This window comes from Hippichthys cyanospilos, chromosome 6 (genome assembly GCF_059441005.1).
Source record: "Hippichthys cyanospilos isolate Australia breed blue-spotted pipefish chromosome 6, RoL_Hcya_1.0, whole genome shotgun sequence".
In the NCBI taxonomy this organism is placed as follows: Eukaryota; Metazoa; Chordata; class Actinopteri; order Syngnathiformes; family Syngnathidae; genus Hippichthys; species Hippichthys cyanospilos.
In genome coordinates, this window is record NC_142374.1 from 18,312,740 (window position 1) to 18,339,104 (window position 26,365).

General features: G+C 38.8%; 1 protein-coding gene, 1 long non-coding RNA gene and 12 other non-coding genes across 14 annotated transcripts; 2 read left to right on the plus strand and 12 right to left on the minus strand.

The window, feature by feature from the left end:
* Positions 1-77: 77 nt before the first annotated feature.
* Positions 78-150, minus strand: trnav-uac (transfer RNA valine (anticodon UAC)). Its single transcript has one exon. It is a non-coding gene; the product is annotated as a tRNA-Val (tRNA).
* A 409-nt stretch (positions 151-559) lies between these two features.
* trnav-aac (transfer RNA valine (anticodon AAC)) lies at positions 560-632 on the minus strand. The gene has a single exon. It is a non-coding gene; the product is annotated as a tRNA-Val (tRNA).
* Positions 633-1,064: 432 nt separating this feature from the next.
* On the minus strand, positions 1,065-1,137 carry trnav-uac (transfer RNA valine (anticodon UAC)). The gene has a single exon. It is a non-coding gene; the product is annotated as a tRNA-Val (tRNA).
* A 257-nt stretch (positions 1,138-1,394) lies between these two features.
* trnav-cac (transfer RNA valine (anticodon CAC)) lies at positions 1,395-1,467 on the minus strand. Its single transcript has one exon. It is a non-coding gene; the product is annotated as a tRNA-Val (tRNA).
* A 96-nt stretch (positions 1,468-1,563) lies between these two features.
* Positions 1,564-1,636, minus strand: trnav-aac (transfer RNA valine (anticodon AAC)). The gene has a single exon. It is a non-coding gene; the product is annotated as a tRNA-Val (tRNA).
* A 96-nt stretch (positions 1,637-1,732) lies between these two features.
* Positions 1,733-1,805, minus strand: trnav-uac (transfer RNA valine (anticodon UAC)). Its single transcript has one exon. It is a non-coding gene; the product is annotated as a tRNA-Val (tRNA).
* Positions 1,806-2,254: 449 nt separating this feature from the next.
* On the minus strand, positions 2,255-2,327 carry trnav-aac (transfer RNA valine (anticodon AAC)). Its single transcript has one exon. It is a non-coding gene; the product is annotated as a tRNA-Val (tRNA).
* A 253-nt stretch (positions 2,328-2,580) lies between these two features.
* Positions 2,581-2,653, minus strand: trnav-cac (transfer RNA valine (anticodon CAC)). Its single transcript has one exon. It is a non-coding gene; the product is annotated as a tRNA-Val (tRNA).
* Positions 2,654-2,933: 280 nt separating this feature from the next.
* Positions 2,934-3,007, minus strand: trnav-aac (transfer RNA valine (anticodon AAC)). Its single transcript has one exon. It is a non-coding gene; the product is annotated as a tRNA-Val (tRNA).
* Positions 3,008-3,096: 89 nt separating this feature from the next.
* trnav-aac (transfer RNA valine (anticodon AAC)) lies at positions 3,097-3,169 on the minus strand. Its single transcript has one exon. It is a non-coding gene; the product is annotated as a tRNA-Val (tRNA).
* Positions 3,170-3,404: 235 nt separating this feature from the next.
* trnav-aac (transfer RNA valine (anticodon AAC)) lies at positions 3,405-3,477 on the minus strand. The gene has a single exon. It is a non-coding gene; the product is annotated as a tRNA-Val (tRNA).
* A 95-nt stretch (positions 3,478-3,572) lies between these two features.
* On the minus strand, positions 3,573-3,645 carry trnav-aac (transfer RNA valine (anticodon AAC)). Its single transcript has one exon. It is a non-coding gene; the product is annotated as a tRNA-Val (tRNA).
* A 5,077-nt stretch (positions 3,646-8,722) lies between these two features.
* LOC148422561 (uncharacterized) lies at positions 8,723-13,391 on the plus strand. The gene is made up of 3 exons (XR_015865962.1): positions 8,723-8,795; positions 10,142-10,239; positions 12,358-13,391. It is a non-coding gene; the product is annotated as an uncharacterized LOC148422561 (long non-coding RNA).
* Positions 13,392-20,550: 7,159 nt separating this feature from the next.
* Positions 20,551-26,362, plus strand: LOC148422562 (kelch domain-containing protein 10-like). The gene is made up of 10 exons (XM_088417620.1): positions 20,551-20,775; positions 22,082-22,174; positions 22,249-22,470; positions 22,586-22,740; positions 22,814-22,962; positions 23,040-23,124; positions 24,232-24,298; positions 24,381-24,428; positions 24,528-24,667; positions 25,285-26,362. Exons 1-10 carry the CDS (start codon positions 20,691-20,693, stop codon positions 25,492-25,494), a joined length of 1,254 nt encoding a protein of 417 aa, XP_088273746.1. The 5' UTR covers positions 20,551-20,690; the 3' UTR covers positions 25,495-26,362.
* Positions 26,363-26,365: the final 3 nt, after the last annotated feature.

Here is a 26,365-nt window from a genome sequence, read left to right on the forward strand (position 1 = left end):
CTGCTTTTCTGCAAAATACATAGACGCGATGCTGTGTTTCCTAATGACAAGGAGAAAACAAAAACACTTCATTAACATGTTTCTGCCCAGGTTAGAACTGAGGACCTTTCGTGTGTAAGACAAATATGATAACCACTACACTACAGAAACTATAAGCACTTAAGTGTAGTGTGTAGTGTAGACACAAAGCTGTGTTTCCTGATGACTAGCTAAAACCAATTTGACAACATGTTTCTGCCCAGTTTCGATCTGGGGACCTTTTGCGTGTTAGATGAATATGATAACCACTAAACTACAGAAATCCCTGTAAGAAACTTATGTCTGCTTTTCTGTAAAATACATAGACACAAAGCTGTGTTTCCTGATGACTAGCTAAAAACAATTTGACAATGTTTCTGCCCAGTTTCGAGCTGGGGACCTTTCACGTGTGAGGCAAATGTGATAACCACTACACTACAGAAGCCACTATATGATGACCATGTCTGCTTTTCTGTAAAATGCTCAGACACAATGCTGTGTTTCCTAATGAAAAGCAGAAAACAAAACCATTTCTTCAAAGTGTTCCTGCCCAGGTTCGAACTGGGGACCTTTCGTGTGTTAGACGAATGTGATAAACACTACACTACAGAAACCATGTAAGGTGGGCTTGTCTGCTTTTCTGAAAAATAGATACACACAATGCTGTGTTTCCTAATGACAAGCGGAAAACAAAAGCATTTTGACAAAGTGTTTCTGCCCAGTTTCGAGCTGGGGACCGTTCGTGTGTTAGACGATTGTGATAACCACTACACTACAGAAACCATGTAAGTTTGGCATGTCTGCAATTCTGTAAAATACATAGACGCAATGCTGTGTTTCGTCTAGACTAGCTCAAAACAAAACGCTTTGACGATATGTTTCTGCCCAGTTTTGAGCTGGGAACCTTCCGCATGTAAGGCAAATGTGATAACCACTACACCCCAGAGAGCACAGTGAGAAGAATTTTGCCTGCTTTTCTGTAAAATACATAGACACGATGCTGTGTTTCCTAATGACAAGGAGAAAACTAAAACACTTCATTAACATGTTTCTGCCCAGGTTTGAACTGGGGACCTTTCGTGTGTAAGATGAATATGATAACCACTATACCACAGAAACTATGTATGATGGACTTAGGATGGAAATAGATACACGCAATGCTGTGTTTCCTAATGACAAGCGGAAAATAAAAGCACTTTGACAACGTGTTTCTGCCCAGTTTCGAGCTGGGGACCTTTCGTGTGTTAGACGTATGTGATAACCACTACACTACAGAACCCGCTGAAAAATGTATACATGTCAGTTTTCATGTAAAATATATAAACCCAATGCTATGTTTCTTCATGACTAGCTGAAAACAAAACCATTCAACTACATGTTTCTGCCCAGTTTCGAGCTGGGGACCTTTCGCGTGTGAGGCGAATGTGATAACCACTACACTACAGAAACCACTGTAAGATAAACATGTGTGTTTTTCTGTACAATACACAGACGCGATGCTGTGTTTCGTAAAGACACGCAGAAAACAAAAGTATTTTGACAACATGTTTCTGCCCAGTTTCGAGCTGGGGACCTTTCGTGTGTTAGACGAATGTGATAACCACTACACTACAGAAACCACCGTAAGATAAGGATGTCTGCTTTTCTATAAAATGCACAGACGCGATGCTGTGTTTCCTAATGACAAGGAGAAAACAAAACCATTTCTTCAAAGAGTTCCTGACCAGGTTCGAACTGGGGACCTTTCGTGTGTAAGACGAATGTGATAACCACTACACTACAGAAACCATGTAAGGTGGGCTGGTCTGCTTTTCTGAAAAATACATACACACAATGCTGTGTTCCCCCATGACAAACGGAAAAAAAAAAACTATTGTGACAATGTGTTTCTGCCCAGTTTTGAGCTGGGGACCTTTCGTGTGTTAGACGTATGTGATAACCACTACACTACAGAAACCCATGTAAGAGGGACTTATCTGCTTTTCTGAAAAATAGATAGACGCAACGCTGTGTTTCCTAATAAAAAAAAAACAAAAAAAACAAGAAAACAAAAGTATTTTGACAGTGTGTTTGTGCCCAGTTTCAGGCTGGGGACCTTTCATGTGTAAGACGAACATGATAACCACTACACTACAGAAAACGCTGTAAAATGGACATGTCTGCTTTTATATAAATTACATAGACGCAATGCTGTGTTTTGTCATGACTAGCAGAAAACAAAAATATTTTGACAACATGTTTCTGCCCAGTTTCGAGCTGGGGACCTTTCGTGTGTTAGACGAATGTGATAACCACTACACTACAGAAACCACCGTGAGATATATATGTCCACTTTTCTGTAAAATATATACCCAATGCTGTGTTTCCTCATGAGTAGCTGATAATTTGACAATATGTTTCTGCCCAGTTTCAAGCTGGAGACCTTTCGTGTGTTAGATGAATGTGATAACCACTAGACTACAGAAACCATGTAAGATGGGCCAGTCTGCTTTTCTGAAACATACATAGATGCAATGCTGTGTGTCCTAATGACAAGCAGAAAATAAAAATCGTGTGAAAACATGTTTCTGCCCAGTTTCGAGCTGGGGACCTTTCGCGTGTGAGGCGAATGTGATAACCACTACACTACAGAAACTGTTGTAAGGAGGACATGTCTTTTTTTCTGTAAAATAAACAGACGCGATGCTGTGTTTCCCAAAGACAAGCAGAAAACAAAAACATTTTGACAACATGTTTCTGCCCAGTTTCTAGCTGTGGACTTTTCATGTGTTAGACGAACTACACTACACTTCGTGTGATAAAAACTACACTACAGAAACCATGTAAGAAGGACATGTCTGTTTTTATTGTAAAATACACAGACGCAATGCTGTGTTTCCTGAAGACATGCAGAAAACAAAAGCATTTTGACAACTTGTTTCTGCCCAGTTTCGAGCTGGGGACCTTTCGTGTGTTAGACGAATGTGATAACCACTACACTACAGAAAACCATGTAAGATAAGCTGGTCTGCTTTTCTGTAAAATACATACACGTAATGCTGTGTTTCCTCATGACGAGCTAAAAACAAATTTACAATATGTTTCTGCCCAGTTTCGAGCTGGGGACCTTTCGCGTGTTAGACGAATGTGATAACCACTACACTACAGAAACCATGTGAGACTGTCTTGTCTGCTTTTCTGAAAAATACATACACGCAATGTTGTGTTTCCTAATGACAAGCGGAAAACAAAAACATTTTGTGAATGTGTTTCTGCCCAATTTCACGCGATAACCAGTACGCCACAGAAACCCATGTAAGGAGCATATGTCTGTTTTTCTGTAAAATACATAGACACAAAGCTGTGTTGTCTCGTGACAAACAGAAAACAAATCCACTTTGACAACGTGTTTCTGCCCAGTTTCGAGCTGGGGACCTTTCGTGTGTTAGACGAATGTGATAACCACTACACTACAGAAACCATGTAAGGTGCACTGGTCTGCTTTTCTGAAAAATATATACACGCAATGCTGTGTTTCCTAATGACAAGCGGAAAACAAAAGCATTTTGACAACATGTTTCTGCCCAGTTTCGAGCTGGGGACCTTTCGTGTGTTAGACGAATGTGATAACCACTACACTACAGAAACCGCTGTAAGGTGTACATGTCTGCTCTTCTTTAAAATATATAGACGCAATTCTGTGTTTTTTCATGACGAGCAGTAAACAAAACTATTTTGACAACATGTTTCTGCCCAGTTTCAAGCTGGGGACTTTGTGTGTGCCAGACGAATGTGATAACAACTACACTACAGAAACAAGGTTTACCTACTTTATTAAAAAACAAGAACTCGCAGTGCTTTGTTGGAAAATTCACGATACCACAAACGATACCATGAAACTGAGGTTTCTTCCCAGTGTTGGCCTGGGGACCTGAATGTTGTAACTACTACAACACAGAAACCCACGACAAACAGTTTTTGCCTACTTTTCTGTAAAACACAGGCATGCAATCATGTGTCATTGACTAGCATAAATGTTGGCAATATTTTTCTGCACAGTTTTGAGACCTTTCACAAGTAACGTAAATGTGATCATCATTACACTCACAGAAAGTGCTGGAAGATCAGGTTGTCTTCTTGACTGTAAAATATAGACATTGAATCCTATGTCATCAACTAGCATAAAACAAAAAAACATACAGACAACAAGTTCCTGTCTGGTTCTTAGCTGGGGACCTTTCACGTGTGAGGATAACATGACAATCACGACACTAGAGAAACCAAAGCAGAGCGGGTTTGCTGACTTTTTTTAAAATACACATCTGCTCTAAAAACACATTCATAAGTCACTGAATTCAAAAAGGAAAAGTCAAAACTAAAATAAATAAATAAACTATAGGTAATCCAAACCTACATGTATTATATCCTCCTTTTTCCTTTAACGCAAAGCGCTGCCTCTGCATTTTCGAACTCAAAATGTCCAAAGTGTAAATCTGCCTGCGGTTGATGGCACATGGTAGATAAAAGAAGATAAACTAGTGTATAATGTTGACTCTGTAGTATCTGAGGGTATCAATCTGGAGATATTGGCTGTATCAGTCAGGTATTGATCAGAGCCATTGCAAAGATATATGGGAAGAAGGGCGAGAAGCCAAATGGGGCTAGAAATCATTGAGTCAAAATTTTGATCCAAGAAGCGCTAAAAAAAAACCCATACTGATTAATTGACACTACCATAAAAAAGATACAAGTTATGATTACAATACAGCTTTGGTTAAAGACAACAATAATTTCATTCAAATTGTATTTATGAATTTGCACAGCGGTACTAAAGGAGGATTCAAGATATAGAATATGAAGTATGCTTTAATAGCTATTATATCATGTAGGATGGAAAGTACTTTTTTCTATTTCCATAGTTGCAGGGTCCGATGATTAAAAAAAAAAAAAAAAAAAACATGAAGTAGCAAAATTGCATCCAATTTGTTTAAAAGGCAACAGTCTCTAATCTGCTACCATCAGTCCTTGGGCGACTTCTTCGAGGGATTTATTTATTACCGCATCGCCATTGTTATACTTTCTCTCTTCAATCTATTTCACCATAAATCCGTCCCCCTAGGTTCTCCTACGAGTTTGCCGATAAGATCATTATTTTCATTTAGTTAGTTGCTCCCCTCGTTTTAAAATGATACGTTAAGACATTTTGGGGCATCAGTGAATGAAATGAGAGAACTGTCATCAATATTGCAGTATGAATAAGAGAGTAGCTTACAAGGTGACACTGTTACCAAGTTCACTTTTCCTTTTGACATATACTGTATATTTGTAATATCTAAGACTTTTTGTTTGTATCAGTCGAGATTTTAAATCGACGGGGTGGAAACGTTAGGTTTAACAACAAAAAGTCAACATACTTTGAAAACTACGAAGCAATATCCATTTCTTTAAAGACTTTGAGAATGGTGAAACTAACATTAGCATAGCAACTATATTTTTCATTGTTGCTAGCATTAAGTTAAGTGGAGTGTGTGAAAATCTGAAACTGTCTATCAATGCTAAAACTAGCATAGCAACAGCATTTTTCATTGTGAGTATTACGCTAAGTAGATTTTACAAATGTGTATTGCCGTACCTTATTAGCTTCAAATATCCATTTTCCTAAAGACTTCTGAAACCATGAATATCAATACAGTACTAATGTTAGCATAGTAAAAGCGTTTTTAACTTTATTCATTAAGCTGTTGACTTCCTGAAGCTCTAAAACCGTGACTCGTTGCAAATGTTAGCTTCACAATTTTGTCTCCAATTGTATGCTAGCATTAAGCTAAGTTGAATTTCTGAAGCTCTGAAACCTCGAATATCAATGCTAATGTTAGCATAGTAATAGCGTTTGATATAGTTTGTTAAGCTAAGCGGCTTTTTGAAGGCAATACTGTAGTTTCAATCATCAATTTCTTTTAAGACTTCTGAAATTGTTTTCGTCAATGCTAACATTAGCCTAGCAATGATGTTTTTCATTGTTTGTAAGAAATAAGCTATAGACTTCCTGATGTTCTGTAACCATGACTCAATGCTTATGTTAGAATAGCATATTTGTTTTTAATTGTATTCTAGCTAATGTGAACATTAGCATAGTAATTGCTTTTTTTTTTTAATTGTCTGTCAGCATTAGTGGACTTTCTGAAGGTGATTTTGCAGGTTCAATTATACTGTTATCCAAGTATTTTTTAAAGACTTCTGAAAATGTGATTATTAATGCTAAAATTAGCATAGCAACTGTGATTTTCTTTGATGTTAGCATGAAGCTAAGTGGACTTTTTGAAGGAAAAACATGAAAAGGGAATTTAGTTTCTCTCAGTGAAAAATATTGCTTTTTTTTTTAAAACAAATTGTTCACTATTTGCCAAACTGTTGAGTTGAATTGGGGTCAAGTTTAAAAATCCATACAAGACTTGAGAATGTCGAAACTATTTGAAATATTTTTGGGACGATTTCATGCGAAAAGAAGGAAGAAACTTTTCAAATCTACAATCTGTCTTTCAAACTGTACTTTCAAGAAACGCGGTCAGATCTGTAAACATGGCTAGGAATAAAATTCCATGCCATAACATTCAAGCATCACTGTCACTCTTGTTTGACACTGTGTGATCTGTCCCTGCATGTGCGCGTGTGTGTGTAAGAGCCAACGGGGATGTCTTTCTGTCACTGTGTGTGTGTGTGCGTGTGTGTCATGGAGTGTTTTCCGCTGCTGCCTTCCGCGGTGTCCTTCCCACAGTCGCCCATGAGAAGGCAACGGTCCTAATTACATGATCCAGCACGCTTCTAATTCGCCATACCCCTCTCAAATGACATTTACTAATTACTCCTTCCTTTTTTTAGAAACACACTTCTTGGTTTTATGCGTGCGGGGCTCCCTCATGCTTGTTGTCGCATGGAGACAAAGTAAGTTGTGGCAGTCACAGCTTACTGGAAGAGGAAACGTAAACAGGCATTTTAAATCCTTTTTAAAGCACGATGCCGTGTTCAACAATCTGGATTAGTTTGACTTCAGAGGAATCGAATAAAGGGAGTGATGTGTGTGTGCGTGTGTGTGTGTGCGGTTTGGGTGGGTCGGAGTGGCTCTGCAATGCAGTAGAGTCGGGACATAAAGCAGAGTTGAAGGGAATCAAAACGTGCTTCATTTCAATTGGAATATGACATTTTTCAGTGGCCTATAAGGATGTTATCATTATGACAGTAGCCAAACAATAAGTGATGGGATCAGGAAAAAAAAAAAAGAATCCGAGCAATTAAACACAATCTTCATTGCAAAACGATATATTTGGGTTATGCAGAGATTTTATGAGTTTAAAAATACTAAAAATTTGGAAAAAAAAAACTTTTTTTTTTGCATGCAGCATAATAGCTAATTGCTGCGTCACCATGTTTGCAATGAAACTTGAGCTCCACTAACAGGGCTGTTTACAATTGCACAAAATACTGTAACTACTGGTAATTATAGCCACCAAAGTCTGCTTTAAGTCTTCAAATAAAAATTGACTTTAATGTGTTTAGTTTCTGTGAAAATTAACAACACAAGTTCCGAAAGCACCAGAGTGAAAAGAAAAAAGTACTAGCAATATCAACATTGACACTGTCACCATGCTTAACACATGATGTGTTAAGAACACTGAAAAATGTTCATAAGACTGCTTGTTCATGAACATTTTCTGGACGGATTAAAAAGAAAAAAAAAAGGTCTGGGTAGTCTTTAAAGTGATCCCATTGCTTTGGTCATTGTCTGAACCCAAGTCAAATGATTTATGGGCACCAGGTGGTTAACAAGTATTTCCATTTTTGCTATGTAAAATTATAGAATAAGCGTGTGCTCGCTTTGACTTTATTTTAAGTTTTTTGGGGGGTATGCTGGACACAAAGCACCGCTCCTTCAAAAACACAGAAAGATGACACCTGTAGTAATTTAGCATCAATAACTTTTACTACCAGACCTAATAAAACTGAATTTTTGACGTATAGAGCCACCAATGGCAGTGAATGAGTTATATCTATAAAAAAATTAACATCTTGTTTTTTTGTTTATTTTTTTGTCACTGCCAGACCAATTAACCCTGGATTTTTGACAAGTATAGCCGTCAATGGCAGTGAATGAGTTAGAGCAATGAAATAATGACTGTATTCCTGAAACAAAAATACGTTTTTATCATTAAAGCCTAACCTATGCATTTTGAGAGGTTTCTGTGTAAAACATCCCTTACAGATGGTCAACTTTGACAATAATGTGCATGAACTCTGAATGTGACACAGGCGCAAAGGAAAAGGGTGCAGTGTGTCACAGTTGCCATGAAGTGGCACTTGAAGCAACCAGAGGTGCACTTGGGGGCACTCTGGCCCCTTAAGTCCTCCTCTAGTGTTCAGCTGACACAAAATTCATGGATATTAATTCTGAACTAATGAGAGCGACGGCAGCAGAGAGCTTTTCTTGTTGCCTTGCGGTCAGAATAATCACACTTGCGGTAGACTGGCCTGGCAGGAGCTGTTGGTCCGAGTTACAGTACAATCCAGTTTGGGGTCTGTCGTGTCCTCTCCGGTATGGCAGGCGGACACGTTCCCACTGTTGCTCCCTCTCAACTCGGCCTCGTTCGCCGCTGTCAAGAATGGTTAGCCCGCTTGTCAATCACGACTCATGCGGGGTGGGGGGGGGAGTGGACATACCAGACATGATGTTCTGACAGTAGTGCCATTGCAGAGCCGATCTAAAATGCTTCGATTTTCCCGAATGGTACAGTTTGATTCGTAAGGTGAGACATATTTTGCCGCTTATGGTTGCAGTACAGTTTGTTTTATTAACAGTAGAGATGACGTGAATAACCCCGGAAAAAGGCTTCGTGTTTGCCAATAAGGATTAGCATAATTTGTTTTCCACTTCAAGCACTTCGGTGCACTTTTTTTCAGTTTTAGACTAACCTGTAACATGTATATACTCTGTAAAAAGTTGTCAAATTGATTTATATTGCTTTTACCTTTTGGTCATGTCAGAAAGTATAAAGTTTTTAACATGCAATTTTTATAGATAATCTTCATATACAGAGTTGGCGCAGGGAGTGGGATGAGATCTTGAACGACGAGATCTCGTGAGATTAATGTCATAAGATTTCTCACTGCAAAAAGTAATAATTAAAAATACATATTTGTTTACAGAAAAATATCAAACATAAAGCGTCCTGTTTTGGGTTTGCAATAGAGATATCTTCAAAAAAATAAATCACTAACTTAATTATTAGCAAATATTCGTCCCTCGAAAAATAATCAACATAAAGTGTCAGATCTGTTCTCAAAAAGAGATCATTATAAATAAATATTTGTCCACAGAAATATATTCAACTTAAGGTGTCCTCTTTTGGGATCATAGTAGAGATGTGTTGACAAAAACAAATCATTAACCCGACAGGTAACGAGGGGTGCTACAAGACAAGTTGGGTACAACCATTCCAGTATGGGAAAGAGTTTTTACAATAACATAAAATATGTTGTATGAACTTATATTTTCCTGAAACAATTAATTAATTCAATAATTATTTTTAAAGGATTTTTGCCTGTTTAGTTTAGAGTACCCCCTGAAGTTCCTTCAAGTACCCCCAGGGGTACTAGTACCCCCATTTGTGAACCACTCTCATAGAGGATTGATGTCTGACAGTATTTAAGCTCACGTTTAAAGTGAGACGCTGTGAGTACATCAAGTACTCAAGTTGTTATGTCAAACTACCTTCCCGGTTTTTTTCTGACTCAGTTTGCATGTGCAGTTTCCGAGTCTAGATTCCGATTCTAGTTTCCGAGTCTAGTTTCCCGGGTCGAGTTTCCGATGCTCGTCGTGGTCACGTTTTGTGTATAAACTAAAGACTGACTCCAATTTCTGCTTCTCTTGTGACATTGTGAACTCAAAACAACGTATATTTGTGTGTTTTTCTGTACAGTATATGTAGTAATTGTATGGTCAAAAATGTTATTCAGGGACTTCCTTTGTAAACCAAATACCAACGCACATGGTTGATGCAACTATACAGCTGCATGCTCCTCCGATACTCACATTTCTACAGCATTGTTGTAGACAAGAGCGCCCATGTGTTGTTCCGTGGTTGTGTAACAGTGCCGAGATGTTCCGGCGTCCCCGGAGGCCGCCGAGTCCCGGTCACATGCAGGCAGGATGTCTGGCTTGGTGCACATGTCGAGTTCATGGCTGGATGGGTGAGCTTTCGCCAACAAAAGAGAATTGCCACCTTTTTAGCGAGGCGCCCATCACGTACACACGGGACGGCACAAGCAGGGCACGCCGTCTAGTCAACTTGCCATGTGGGACATTTATGTAGAAAAGAACATCCGTCATCTCATAAAAGTGCCAATCAAAGCAATTCCTTTGCTCTTAACATAAGCCTTCTTTTTACCCTGCCGGAAATATTTTCACTCCACGTTTTTCTCATGCCAAAACGAAACAGTGTGTACTGTTTGAGTATACTATTCTGGGAGCGGGACATGAATAATAGAGCACCGGGGCCAACAATGTGTGTTACATTCCCTTTCTGCTGACCTGAGTGAGCTGAGGGGAGGTAGACACACGTGGAGGAGTGTCTGCCATGAGCGAGCTCATTTTGGAGCGCTGCCGGCTCGGGTCGAGCCGGACCGCGGCGCGATCCCGGCTCTTGGCTGTGGCCCAAGCCATTGTGATTTGTGCTCTTGCGATCTCGCCAGGTTGGAGCGAGAGCAGCCGCAGCAGGTCTGTAATTGAATGTAACACTCGGCGGCCTTTTCCAAAGTGGCGCCTCCAACAAGAAAACAATAGAGTATGTGTGTGAGAGAGAATGAGTGCGTGCAATGGAAATACGAGGAAAAAAAACACAGCATTATGCGCAACACTGGGGACTGATGTTAGATGCGTAGGAAAATAGCTATTACTGTACAATAGACTGCATATGTCGCAGATAAAATCTACCTTTGGAATAACAATACAGCACCCCTATATATATATATATATATATATATATATATATATATATATATATATATATATATATATATATATATATATATATATATATATATATATATACGTAAATGTCAACTTTTTTTCACGCTTTGAACTGCAATTTTTCTGCCGTTTTTTTTTTAACTCGCCACCAGAGGGCAATCTCCTGGTAAACAAAGGCAGACAGAAGAAGACGCTATCGGAGTATTGGTTTTGAGTTTAAGCTGCTATTTTATCCGCCGCTAGGTGGCACTCTGCACTAGTAAACGCAAACAGGGATGTTATTGTTGTGTTGGAGCATTACTCTAACAATCTGAGAGTGTCAGTGTAATATTGAGAATACAGTATCTTGGTGCTGCTCTTGTTTTTAAATTTGTGGGCATGTTCAGTGTTGAAAAGTTTAAAATAAAAACCAAAAATTAATAAACTTACATGTACCACCTTTCTGCTTAAATATCTGATGTTACAGAAGGTGACTTATAGTCCAGTGTGACTTATGTGTGACAAAATTAAATTTATTTTATTTTTTTTATTTAAATGTATTTATTTATTTACATTTTTGTTGGTGCTGTTTATACTCCCCGTGCGTCAAAATCCAAAATAATACAGTGCAAAAGCTGTCAAAGTTAAAGCGTTAACTGGAAATTAATTACAATTTTATAAAGCCTTAAAAAAATATATTAACTATATGAACTATATTAACTCAGTTCTGTTTACTTCCAGTGGTTGCTGAACCAAAAAAAGAGGAGAGTTATTGGCATAAAGTCTAAGAAAGAAGTGTGTTTATGTCATTTTTGCTTGAAAAATTGCATCACATCTCACTGGAACACTAAAATATTGGCACACTTTGCTAAGCCAATTTCAAACACTCAATTAGTTGTACATCTTTGGCTGCTAATATAGAAGTTCCAAAATGAACATCTCTTATCAAAAATGCTTTTTTTTCATCAGTAACTCCAAACTAATTTCTGTGACACGATCCTGGTTTTCATCTTACGTAATCATCATATATAAATCATATATAAATCATCATATATAAATATTCTCATTTAAAAATTGGACAATGTACGAATCTGCAAAGATGTACAGTAAAAGCTTTGTTAATGCTTTTACTCATGGAGGCGACACCAAGCTGCCAAATTTTACTTGTACGTGCAAAGGCAATGTTTGCATAGCAGCATTTCAAAAGTTGCACGTTCATTTCTCATCCAAGTGCATCTCTACAACAGACGTTTCGCTTCATCAAATAGCACCCCCACCCCCTCCTTATTAATTAGTTTATGGTTCATTAGAGGGTGAAATGTTGTGCCTTTGGCCCTAGGTTCAGGGTTGTTTGTTTCCAGGTGGAGGAGGCCGGCTGCAACTGTCACAAAGTGAAAGGAAGATCTGCATGCCTCGCAGGGAAATCTCCTCCTGTGATTAAACATTACCAGCTGTCCTCTGCTGAGCTTTGTCAACTTTTCAACTTGGGAGTTTTGGGTCGATCTCACCTTGAAAGTAAACTGCCAGACACTGGTGACTTTACGGATCATTTCAGTGAGTTACAGCATTGGCCTTAAGTGATTTACAGTACTGAATGAACTCTATTGTTGACATGTTGTAATGCCTATGTACTATATTAGACACTATACCACTGGTGTAAGCCAGAAACCTTAAAACTATTTTTTTTTCAATATTATTGGTCAGTCCATATGTCTGTATGTTCTTTTTGCTCATTTTTGACCCATCTTAAGAGTGTAAATACATTGTAAGTGTGTAGGCAGATCTAGCTAGCATGTCACCATTATTAGCTAGGTTTGGCTACCAATATCTGGCAACCTAAACTTCTGAGTGTGTGACTTGACTCAACACCACAACGTTTAATGATATATCTACTATATGAATAGGACAAGACAAAAATCGAGATTTCACGCGAGAAGAGACAAGATCTGTGCAAAATTTGTCATATAAAGTAATGCCCAGAATAATTTTCCAGTTGGTTTTTTTTTTTTGAGCATATTGCAAGTAAATGAACAAGCTAGTGTGCAAATGTAAACACAAACAAGAGAGGCACTTTTGTTACACGCTCGTTTTCCAGTTCCAGTTTAACAAGATGCACATCGCCTGTGCTAGCTGTGGTTTTCATTGACAGCTCTATATACTGTAGACTGCTCGCTGGGGTACTCAAGCACTGCTAGCTAACAGCTAATTTAGAGGCCGTGCTAAACGCAGGCAACAGGCATTGTACAATAAAATGTTAGCTTAATTAAGTCATTTTTAGTGCCCTGAATTGGCATGGTTTCAAAACAACGCTGTGTTGTTTACATCATGAGTCACGACTCGGATATAGTATGTGGAGTAGAACGAGAAGAATTTCAAAATAAAAGCTTTCCAAGGCGTTTGTGTCCATAGTTTTATTTTGAATTGCCTTTTGGAGAGTTGGGAAGAGAGATTTTGCACCGAGTCAGCCAAGGAAACAGCCATGTTTTATTTATTAGTTAAAAGGTTTTACGGTTGAAGTAGTACATCGTTCACCTGGAACTGTCGTTATGAGTCGTGGTTTCCCGAGGGGACAGATTTGATAGAAGGGTCGGTGTTACTGTGTCTGCTCTCTTGACACATCCTTTGCTTTGTTAGAAACTCCAGTTCACTTCAAAGTCAGTAAAAGGCTGGTTTTTAGTTTCTTTGTTTACTCCGCCTCTGACTCCCAATACTGATCACTACAATATTAGCTTATCTGTTGTTATTTTGGTTTATTTTGGTTTTGTTGTGGCAGTCATCTTAAGAGCTGACGTTTCACTTCCTGGTTAGAAATGCCAGTACCAAAAAAAAAAAATATATATATATATATTTCAGAGAAACTATTTAGCCAATATGCTAAAAGTAAGATTCCATCATTCACATGTGTATATTTAACTGCGAAAAGCTTGAAATATATTAATATAGGCCCTTCACTATACGTTATTTTTAAAAAAAAGCACCTTAGTAGTTTCAAATCTGTCCTTTCTTTGCTCTACTGTACAAGTTCATATAAGAGACAAATGCTGGCATCAAAGTAGGCCAATTACCAGTCACTATGAATAAAAACATTAATGCAATGTGGCAGAAGCCAAGAAGAGCAGCGAAGGCAGGGTGTCTTCTATCAGCTAACATGAACTCAGAGGGGACACGTAAACAAGCCCCCCTCTATTACATAACTGCGGTTCCTACTGGAAGCAGCTCTTATTTTGTGGAGCCACCCACTCTTTGTCATGTTAACTCAGCCTTACTGGCTGTATAAAACATTTGGGTCACCTTTAATAATAGATCAATGCAAAGGTTCACCCACAAATTTTTGGGGCCTATTTTGCGCATTTTAGGTTCATCCTGAAATAACACCCAAAATGCAAATAGCTTAACGTTGTTATTTACATCGCAGCTAAACAAAGAGCTGCTTGTGCCATGTAAAAATCAAAGAGGGGGGACACGCCGCAGGAGGGATCAGCAACAAGGGCCCCCCCACTGCTCAATCAATGTCCAGATAAAATGTGAGCATGACAGGAGCTACCGTTGCAAGGCGGGTTAGTGAGGTCAGATTAAGATCCATACGCTGACCTTCTCTTTCGGCTGCCTGCCTTCTTGCTCGCGAAGGCCTGATCATCAAGGCCATCAATAAGGACTAATGAGCCTTAATGGTCCTATCATGGCGGAGCGCGATCGCTCACGCTATAGTCCGGCGGTCACCGGGACCACGTTGGGTTAGACGTAGAGAAAACGGAAAACTGGGCCTCACTTGTCGAATGTCTCAATTCTTTATCATCTTGCCTTTTATGACTACAGAAAGAAAACAGCCTATTTTTTCAATTCATAATAAACATCGTTGCACATGATGTTTGTTAGTTTTGAAAAAAATATCCTGTAAACATGTCGATCACACCATTTCACACATTTTTTTTGTGCGGTTATAAGAAAGTTATGATGGTGAACATTTAAAATGTAATTACTCTTTGGGCCACTAGGTGGCAGGGCATCTTGGTCTCATGATGTGATGGAAAAGGACCCAAAAATGATCAAAATATTGCACAAGGGTTAAAGTAACTTAACATAAATGCTATAAAAACATTCATAATTTTTTATTGTTAAATTCACTGATTGTGAAGGTGGTATAGAATGTAGGATTTTTTTTTTTTTTTTTACGGTGCCTATTCTTCCTGAAGATTATTCAAGCTGACTTTGGCACAGCCCGAACCGGCCACCTGACCCGAATGTACGTTTGTTCTTTCGCGTTTCGGAAGAAAATGCAAGCGAGCAAAGAGCTATGTGATCTTCACAGAAGAGACATTGTGTATAACCAAGATAGGATGGAGCAAAACTTTGCCTAAATTTGTTTGCTCCGTTTACACCCTCTTTTCCACTTCCTGGTTGCGCTTAGTTGGATTTAAACAGCAGAAAATGAAGGAAGTGGCGGGGAAAAAAAAAAACAAGTCCCTTTGCTGCAGTGGGTCATCTTTTGTCTTTTCTTCTGGATGCAATTATGAGCACATTGGAAGCCTTGGGTGAGCTTTTATGCATCGTGTTACAAATGTGCAGGCTCACCAAGGCTTGCAAAGAGTGATTCAGCCATGAACTGTGAAAATGTCAGCCCCTATTAATAACACTTCTGCACAGAGCCTGCTACATCTTAACGCGTGCACTTCGTACAGTATATTTAGATGATGGTGAACATTATAGCGGGCTATTTATGTCTCGCGGTGCACTTTTGCCGTCCTGAGAATAAGGCTGCAGCCCAGGGTTTAATAAGCCTCCCTCGGTCTGCCTCGGTTAGACTCAAAGGCGAGTAGCAGCCGCCTGCAGTGCGCAACAACAGCTCCAAATCTGATCCACTTGGACAAGTCAATGTGAGGGTGCAAAAGAATATGGCCTCCATTTCCATTTGACGTGGCGGCGCAGACCATCTTTGATATTTCAACGGCCCCGCGATTTCGTACTTCTTGAGCGCGCTTATTGAAACTTTCCGAATCAACGTACATGAAACGCTCGCAAGATGTCATGCTAATTTGATTTTTGATTTCAGAGGACGTTTTTCAAAAGAGCGGACCCGATTGCAATGGGTGATGATGTCCTCTTCATAGTTTCACCGCTCCCACACACTTAAAGAGTCAGAGATTCAGCAGCCTGAGTGTTTCGAATTCAGGACCGATTGCAATGCAGATGCGCTAACCCCGACTCCCGCCGTGTTGCCCTTTCTAAGCATTTTCTAAATCGCTTTACTAAAAATTTAAAAACAACAACAACAAATGGCTTTTTTTTTTTTTGTTTAATTGCGATTAAGCAAAAAAAGCATTTTTCCAAGGTCCTCTTCTGATTTTTTAAGCAATATTTTCAAGGGATACTACAGTTATTGATCCTGTTGCAAAACAAAAAAAAAGACGTTTGGAGGCCGATAAATGAGTTTATAAATAAAGAAAGACAGATCTGATCACAAGATATATCACAATATGTTTATGATTTTTTTTTAAGTCAAGACATTCAAACCCAGGTACTTTTTCATTTTCTTGAATGCTTGGCTAAAGGAGGGTCTAAAAATATCTAGTGGGAAAATCAATTACTAAAATTACTCCTTACTCCTAATTACATCACTAATTACTCTAGGTTGTTAATTAGTTAATTAAGTAATCAATTACTTTAGGCGACCAGGCAATAAATTAATCAATTACTTATGGTCATTAAATACAAAGAAATAATTTTAGGTTCTAAAGTACCAAAGTAGTCCAAAGTACTAAAATTGTTTACTTTAGGTACAAAAATAAGTATTTTAAGAGTTAAAGTATTAAAGTACCAATACCGATGTACTATAGACAAAAATAAACTTTTTACTGATGAAAATTGCTAAATAAGTTGCCTAGCTCTTGAATATTTTGAACTGCCACCACTGTCAAACGCAAAAATAATGTAACAGCACTTTAAACAACATGTTGATGGCTGGCTAGCTAGACGCTTACATTAGCAGCTAATGTTAGCGCGCGACAACACTGCTTTTGTGTCTAACGTCGATTAAGTCTCAAAGTTTTCTTTCATCTTTTGGAATCTGTATTTTCAGAAAATCCACAAAAAGTCAAATAAATAGCAAAACGTTGTCTGAACGGCGTACAACAAAAGCTTATGAAATGTGAACTTTTACCACCATATGTTTGTGTTACAATGACGGCATACTTTTGTTAGATTTCAAATTTTTACTGGTGTAAATGGCTGAATCATTTTAGCAAATTTTTAATCTGTATTATAATAAACTATTTCAGAATTATCATACATAAAGGTTTAGTTCATACAGGAAGGACTTACACAAATGATTTTTTTTTTTATGAGCAAACCAAACATTCAATTTCCAAATTCCCAAACAAAAATGTCGTCCATCCCTAGAGTCAATTCTGCCCATAATTGTAACCAATCATAAATCTTCTCCAGTGCATTCCTTGAAACAACTAAACCACCTCAGTTCCGCAAGCAATATTCGGACTCATGCGGCTATTTATTTGCACACCCGGCCTGAGGCTTAATTACATTTGCACAGTTCAAGAGGTCCTGCTTTGTCGCGTTAGGACAGACCTCCCGAGCAGAATTTAGAAATATGTCGCACGTAAAGACAATAAGCTTCTAATATATGTAGGGAGACTTCAAACGGAAGCTGGCATGCGCTCACACATGCACACTGAGCCCGTGTTCCATACAGACGAGACAGAGAGGGAAGCACAGTTGACTTCCTCTGTCGTTACTCACACCTGCAGTAGGATGCAATCTCCATAGCAACAAGACTTGGCAACAGTGTGCAGAGTTGATATTTGAGGTTGTGATCTTTAATACCCCCCTTTTCCCCCACCCCCCCCCTCCTTTTTTTACCGCAGTCTTTGGTAGAAATGTGTGTTCCTCGTGAAACAATGAAGTGGCTTTCTGTTTTCATGATGTGGATCCACTGTAACCATAACGCTGATCAAATGAGCAATAATAAACGGTTTTAAAAGACCTTGAGCTCTTTACACCGAATTTGATATATAAAAAATATGATTTTTGCCTGCAGGTCCTTCATTATTTTTATCTCTTGGAAAATAACTGAAAAGAGAATAGCTAAATTATCCCTTTCCCTGATTTTGCTATTATTATTAACAATGGCGCCTTGAGTTGCGAGTGATCCAACTCAAGTTATTCAAGATACAAACTGTCGTTCAGATGATTATTTGCTTTGACTTATTATCATTCATGTTTTAGGTTGTACCATTGGACCGAAAAAAAAAGAAAAAAAAAACTCCTCATAGCAGTGAATGTAATTTTCACTGACAATGACAAAATCAATTCTAAATCTGGAATGATGGCTGTGAACTTGTGTTTATTTATTTTACACAAACAACAGATTGGCCTTATGAACAAATATATAAAAAATAGCTGTTTATGACCACTCCTACTTTGGGTTTACTGTCAAAATAAACATAAAAACCACAATCACATGTTATATAAAAACAAATAATTTGTCATTTGCTGCTGCTAGCTGAATGCTAACACATAAAAGGAAATGTCCTTTTTTAAATTGTTAAATGTCTGATTTTCTTTATCTCAAGGTTCTGTCACAGATACATAAATCATCTAATTATTTAGAGATTATTTCAAATAATCTTTGAGGATCTGAGAAAAACCTTTGTGTGTATTAGGGCTCAGATGGGTCAATGACTAGCGTTTAGGTAACTTTAATATCATGCATCACGAATATTTGAACACAAATGATGCAGCAACTCTAATAGACAGACAACAAAATAATACTTTATCCTCTGAAAAGAAAGTGACTTCTAGAAGATTAATGAGTCATTATCTCTACTTGAGTAAAATGATCGCTTTTTAAAACTTCACCTTAAATTAGATGTCCTTAGATGTGGTGAAGTGCCATGTGGCGACCAGTTCAGGATGTACCCCTCCTATGGCCCAAAGACAGCTGCAATAGGTTCCAGCTCACCCGTGATTCTATTGACAATAAGAAAATGGATGAATATAGGTTTGTTTATTCAAGACCAGAACATTTTTCACGACAAATATATCCAAGTAACGTAAAATAGTTACAAATGACTTGTTCAAATGAAAAAATATTAAAAGTAAAGCCCTTTTTTTTCCTTTATTTTTTTTTTTTGGAACGACCTTGTATTTTCGCTGGCGTTTGTTCCCTCCATCCTTCTAAAATATTCATCCGGCAACCTGTGTTTGCGTTTTGCAGAAATGCAGCCTCATCATGTGCTAATAATGAGGCCCGTGGATACAAATCCCACAGCTGAGGGTGGGTGGCTTGAGCACCCCATCTAGTGGCTACACGACGGGAGCTCCATGTCTTTTTCTATGGAATTTATACTCCAGGGTCGCCTGTAAAAATCCCTGCGGATTTAGATTCGAGGTCCACCCGGGATTGGAATACTAACTAACATAGACAATCATTCATTAATTTCGTAATAGCCTAGTCCTCAATGTATATTGTTTGAATGTGGGATGAATCGGCAAGCACAAGGAGAAATACGAAGTTATGTTATATTACATACAGTATGACTTTTGACAATACAATAAGGACTGCACGATTTCGTCCAAAATGATAATCACGATTATTTTGGTCAATATTGAAATCACGATTATTAATCACGATTATTCATAATGTTTGGTCAAACATCTAGTTATTGCTCATCTTTTAAACAAGCGGTATATGAACAAGGCTTGATACTTACAAATAATAATAATAAACTAAAATAAATAAACAAAGTAAATGATAATTAAAGAAATTCACCAGAAATATGGTTATATTTACGTAAATTAAAGACAAGTGCAAGAACGGTATATTATAAGCAGCAGCTTGTCTCAAAAGCCAAATTATCAATAGAAAAAGATTTCATGCGGTAGAAGATCAATACAGTACTTAACTCATGCATTTTACAGTATTTCTCTGGCGAATCGCACGAGTTGTGTGAATAGTGTACTAAGAGGAAGTTTCAAAACAAAAACTATGTACACTGTGTAGTTTTCTTTCTTCCTGTTCTTGGTTTACAAAAAAAGAAACAAGAGCTGCCTTTAAACATCAAGTTTAACGGCGGGGCTTTTTGTGATTAAAAAAAAAAAAACTATATACTGTATATTGTTTAGTCTGATTAAACACGCGCATGCGTGTTTGTTTATGCTATCTTGCTAACAGCTAACATACACAAACCTTACAAGAAGAGACAGAATACAGCAAAACAAGTTTTACATATTTTTCATATGCCTGCACATCTGTAATAGACTTTCGTCAACCACTGAAGAATATATGAAAAATAAAATAGTAAAATTAAAAGTTTACATTTGAGGTATTCTTCATGAATTATTTAATAATATGTATTACCTGTTTTTTTTAAAACCAAATATATGTGGAATGTTTTTTAATTAATGTAGGTGCTTCAAATGAATAGAATTACTTGCATATTTTTGCAGCGTCGTTACTTTTTTCCACAGTGCACAATAGTGAACGCGAACTGTAGCGTCTCCTCTGATTGGTCAGAGGGGATCACCTGACCGCAGCGCATCACTAACAACAGCGGCAGCTGGCGTGCTTGCTCAAGCTGCATTATTTCTGAACATGTTTCCACGCTAATGGTGTTGGTTGTTAAAGCGACGTTTTGGGGGTTGCCGTTCGCTTCTGCAAGTGAAACCCGTCCTCGTCAACATGTCTACGCCGGTACAGGACGAAAGCTCCCGTCAGCTCAATAAGTTCGAGAAACTGTCGTGGAGGCCCTCGAGTCGAAATTCAGGTGTGTAATCTGAAATTACAGAGAGCGAAATTGGCACGGAGGCTTTATTATTATTATTATGTTTTGATTTATCGCGGTGCACGTTCTTTTGGTATTTACGTGGTAGTGGTTTTCTTGTGCATAATGCTAAGGCTAGCTACGATTGCCAGTACGGTAAAGCTAACTAGGAAATCGCCAAAGGAACCTGGAAAATATATTTTCAATTGTGTGTAAGTTGTCGGACATAACGGCAAAACAAGTGGGGATATTGCTTTCGGGTGAAATTTAAATGCACCTAAACTTTTAATCATAATTTAACCATGGCTGTAATTATATGCAATGGTCCATCCGTTTCAATACTTTTGTGCAACTTCCTGTTTTATAAACCGCTGTCCAAGCCAAAATCGATACTAAATGTATGTAACCATTTACAGGAGTAAAAAGTTCGGATTTTGTTTAGATTTACTTTGATAGATGAATTGTTTTCATGTGTAATGCATGCCCCTAAAATCTCATTTTTCCACTTGCTGGCGACTGAAAATAACATCACAACAGACAAGGCTTGGGTAACAACCAATCACGACTCTGCTTGTGAAAATCACATGCCCAAAACAGCATTCTTAAAAAAAAATAATCAAAAGGACAATCAGAGTTGTTTTGTCCAAAATTTGGGTCAGTCCTTTTTTAGCCCATAATTAGATTGTTGTTAATGCCAATTTCAATCGACAGCAAATAAAAAATGCTTTTTAAACTGAGTGTGCGTGACAAATAATTATCAAATTAAGTATAGAAAAAACAATATTTTTATTTACTGCTGAAAATGTGTAAATCATTTGGTATCACTTTAAAGAAGAGTCAAATGTGCTTAGTTTCATAGTTAACGGAAACAACCGGCAATGAAATGAAATTTTGACTTAAATAAAACTAATGCCAAATTCTTTCATACATGGGCTTTCACAAGCCATTTCAAATACTTCTGTATTGCTGTGCACCAATAAACAAACAGCTCAAGTAATCATTAGAGAACTGTGTCCACTTTTGTGTCAATTTTTATCTTTGCAAGACAGCAAAGTTAACTGCATCCCACCCAAACACATGAGACATCACTGGAAAGGCCTGGATGTCCTCTACTGAGCACACAAGGACTTAGTGGGGTAGATCCATAACATTAAAAGATGGAGACCAAAAACAAACAGTTAACATTAAGATCCATTCATTTTCTAGAGCCACTTATTCTCACAGGCTTGCTGGTGCCTATCCCAGCTGGCTTCAGGCACTAATACTGTACGGTGGATTGAATGCTGTGTTTGTGCCTTGTATTTTACAGGCTTCAAGATGAGAGCGCGCTGGCTCCAGGCTCGACGACTCTTGTCCCCCGCGTTTCCCAACCTGCGCATCCCCAACAGATTTTTGAGAGAAGGTAATGCGTATTTGTTTTTTTTTTCTTTTACCACACTCTTCAGCCCGGAATATTTTCATCGCGAACGCCTACAGGACCCTGGGTGCCCTCGGCCCGTAGCGGGCACCGCTGCGTCGCGGACAGCACCCACCTGTACGTGTTCGGCGGCTACAACCCGGACTTCGAAGAGGCGGGCGGGGCGGAAAATGAGGACTTTCCCCTCTTTCGGGAGTTGTGGCGGTTTCATTTCGCCACCGCCACCTGGCACCGCGTTCAAACAGAGGGTTACATCCCCACGGAGCTCGCTTCCATGTCGGGTAAGGGCTGTCGGCAAGCAAATCGGCAGACGTTGCGAGATGGGCGGCGTTTCCCACAATCCGTCGGGCAGGCACGTCGGTTCGATTTCCTCACTTTATCCGTACCCCGCTTTAGCCGTCTTCCATGGTAACAACTTGCTGGTGTTTGGCGGCACGGGCATTCCGTTTGGTGAAAACAACGGAAATGACGTCCACGTCTGTAACATTAAATACAAACAATGGAACCTGCTGGGCTGCAGGGGGACAAAGCCCAACAAGATCTACGGCCAGGTAGCTACTATACACCACAACGGGGTTGGGTTCAACAGGCAGCCCGCAAACAAGCCGCCGTTCCACTTTGCAGGCGATGGTCATCATAAACGGATGCCTGTACGTTTTTGGGGGGACGACGGGATACCTTTACAGCACCGATCTGCACAGGCTGGACCTGACTACCAAAGAGTGGTGCCACCTCAAGCCCAACAACGTCCCCACAGATCTACCCGAGGAGAGGTGAGACGAGGGCACGTTGAGGGTTGATTGCAAAGGTGCCACGTGGTCACAGCGGTGTCGTCTCCGTCGTGGCATAGGTACAGGCACGAGCTAGCTCATGATGGACAAAGGATATATATTCTAGGAGGCGGGACTTCCTGGTCTTCGTATCGCTTGGACAAGGTAAGCATAGTTTAAGTTACTTCATGATATAGCTTCTAACTCATATCAAATTAAAATATCCTGGGGCAAACTAGCAATTATTTTAATGTAAATTAATCAAATTGTATTTTAATCCTTGTTGCATTATGTTACAAATTATGGACATTTCTTTCATTTATTTTTTTTATGATATTATAAAAGAATCAATGGGAAAAATGGGGAGCTAAAATTTCCAGCAGATGATTAAAACACGTAACATTTCAAATTGCAACGATTGTGTCAATTCTAAGTGATTGGAGCTGGACGTGTGAAATTTTGTGTGCGAAAATGATCATTGTCCACATTTTGGACCACATAAAACTATTTATAATTTTTGAGATGCATTTTAACCAGATTTATTGTATTGATTTTCGTGCGATTTTTGCAACGTTCTGTGGCAGTCAAACTATGTCAGCAAACAGAAAATTCTTTGTTGACTTGTGTTTCACCTCAAGACAGTAGGTGGCGGTAGAGACCAGTTAACAACTATGTCTTAAAGCGTCATCACTTCACAGGCTACAAAGACAGACCATTCCATTTTTCAATATTTTTTGTGGGTGGCAATGATTTTAATCAACATATGCATGGATAGAACTGATGCCACTGAACAATTTGAGGAAAAAAATATTCAGAAATAACTTACGCCTATAAAAGCATTTCAAAATTAGGAAAAAAAATGCAATGTGTATAGTTTAAAGTGTGTGCACAAGGGTTAAAAAAAGAACAAATTTCCCCAAATTGACAATGCAAAATCCTTTTTTAAATTTAGTTGGTGGTTTGGTCTGGAGCATGTCAACAAAAATCAGCAAAAATGTTGATCACTGTTTTCCGATTCAAAAGCAAATTTATTGATAATGTATTTTGATTCAACGTAATGATAACCAGACTACCGTTATCAAATTAGAAAAGATAACACTGATGTATTTCACATCATAAAGAAGGCTATAAAATTGGTTTTAGAAAGTGTAATTACTATACACACAGTGCAATCTTTTCAACTATTGTCAATGTATATTTTTTACATCTTAAAAATAAATAAATAAATAAATGCTAATCTGTATTTTTATGTTCATGTGCAACCTTTCACAGATTCATGCTTATAACCTGGAGACAAATTACTGGGAGGAAATAGTCACCAAACCCCATGAAAAACTAGGTTGGCGCTTTGAATCTTTTTTTTTTTCTTCCTCTCTCTCTTTGTATCAAATTTCTGTTGTTTAATTCGATGTTGATGACAGGCTATCCCGCTGCCCGTCGCTGCCACAGCTGTGTACAGGTCCAACAAGGTAACAGTCACTATCCTCTAGTACCGCCTCCTAATTATGTCTACTGTCTTCTACCGCCATCAGCTACTTTTACCGCCATTTGAATGTTCTCCCTTCCAGAGGTGTTCATATGCGGTGGCTACGACGGCCAGCTGATCATGGCCGACCTGTGGAAACTCCACCTCGGCACCTTCCAGTGGACTAAGCTTCCCGCCGTCATGCCGGAGCCTGCCTACTTCCACTGTGCTGCCGTCACGCCCGTGAGTCATAAGATCATAAGTCAAATGATATGAGTGAACGTTAAAAAATAAAGCACTTGAAGAATTCCTAACACAAAATAAAAGTCATCTTAATTCCCCTGCAGCCGAGCAAGGATGGACTCAAATGTTGGGTCAGTCTGCTAGTTCTTTTTTTGAAGCCCATAAGGTAACATTTGTTGACATGAACTCCGCTAAGAGCTAAATGACGAATGGGGAACGTAAACAGGAAATTTCAGATTAAAAGCAGGTATTTCAAAATAAGATACCACAGGTAAGTAAACGATAGAAAATGGAACGCTTGAAGAATTCTTGACAGAATAAGTCTCATCTTAAAGCGCTTTTGTGAACACGGATGGATTCTGACGTTGGTACGGTCAGCTTGCTTCTTTTATGAAAATACTGTGGTACAACCTTTGTGAACAAAAGCTGCTGTAAACAACTCCACTGGCTGCTACACCCAACTGATTCGGTCCGCTTCCACTGTCCCACTTGTCCCATTACCGTAATTGGCGTAAGACTACGTGTGTGTGTGTGTATAATAAAGATTGCCCACCCCTCCTATAAGGGAAAAACAACACTGCGCTTCGTTCAAGCGTATGTTTTGTGTTTTTTTCCAGGCGGGCTGCATGTACGTCCACGGCGGTGTGGTGAACATGTCGGGGAATCGCCGCACGGCCTCGCTTTACAAAGTGTGGCTGGTGGTGCCCAGCCTGCTGGAACTGGCCTGGGAGAGGCTACTGAAGGCGGTGCCTCACTTAGCTCAGCTGCCCACGCTGCAACTGCTCAGTCTGGGATTGTCGCACACGCTCATTCAGCGGCTCAAGTAGGTGGCCGCGCCGCGCCGCTATCGGACAGAGGCCAGTGTTGCATGGTGGGGAAAAAAAAAAAAGAAAAAAAAAGACTGACTCTGTTCTCAGTTTTCCTTTAGCATCTTGCGTTGAAATGGGCTTGTCTGTAGACACTCTAGGAGCAATTGAATTTGGTCAACCATGTGTGACTTTGTGGCCTCAATAACGCAAAAGGTAAACACCGGTGTGGCATTTTTTTTGTCAAAGTGTTCCACTCAGTTTTATGTTGTTCGAGCAAGCACCTGGAACTGTTTGTCTTTGAGTGTAATTTGCAGCTATGATTAATCCAATTGATTTTTTTATGCCATCACTGTGACTTTCCTTGTGCCTCCAGTTTTTTTATATTTCACCCACAGCGATCTTTTTTTTTTTTTTTTCTCCCCTCCATCTGGTGCCTTTTGGATGCTGAAATTCCTCCTTATGATAGGATGGTGCTGGTTGTGTGCAGGATACACTTCGAAGCTACTTTTAAACCACTGTGCTTGTTTGCTTTTTCTTAAATGTTGCTTGAACATGTTATATACAGCACATTATTTATTTTTTTTAACTGTTAAAAAGGTACCATTTGAAAAGCACAATTTTTTTTTAACCCTCTGAACACGTTCACCATTGTGATGAAAATGAACATTTTCACATTGCCACTTTTCATTGTTTAATATGAAGCGAGTCAGCTTCAATATTCAAAGTAGGTGTTGCTCGTGTTGGACATTTTTCTATTTGTGACGTTTGTGATCTTTCCTGCATGTCAGCATGCCACTGTACTGCAACCAAATGTCAAATGAATGTTTGATGATGTAATTTTTTTCTAATACCTGTTGTGCAATAAAAGTCGAGAAGACCTTTTCTTTTT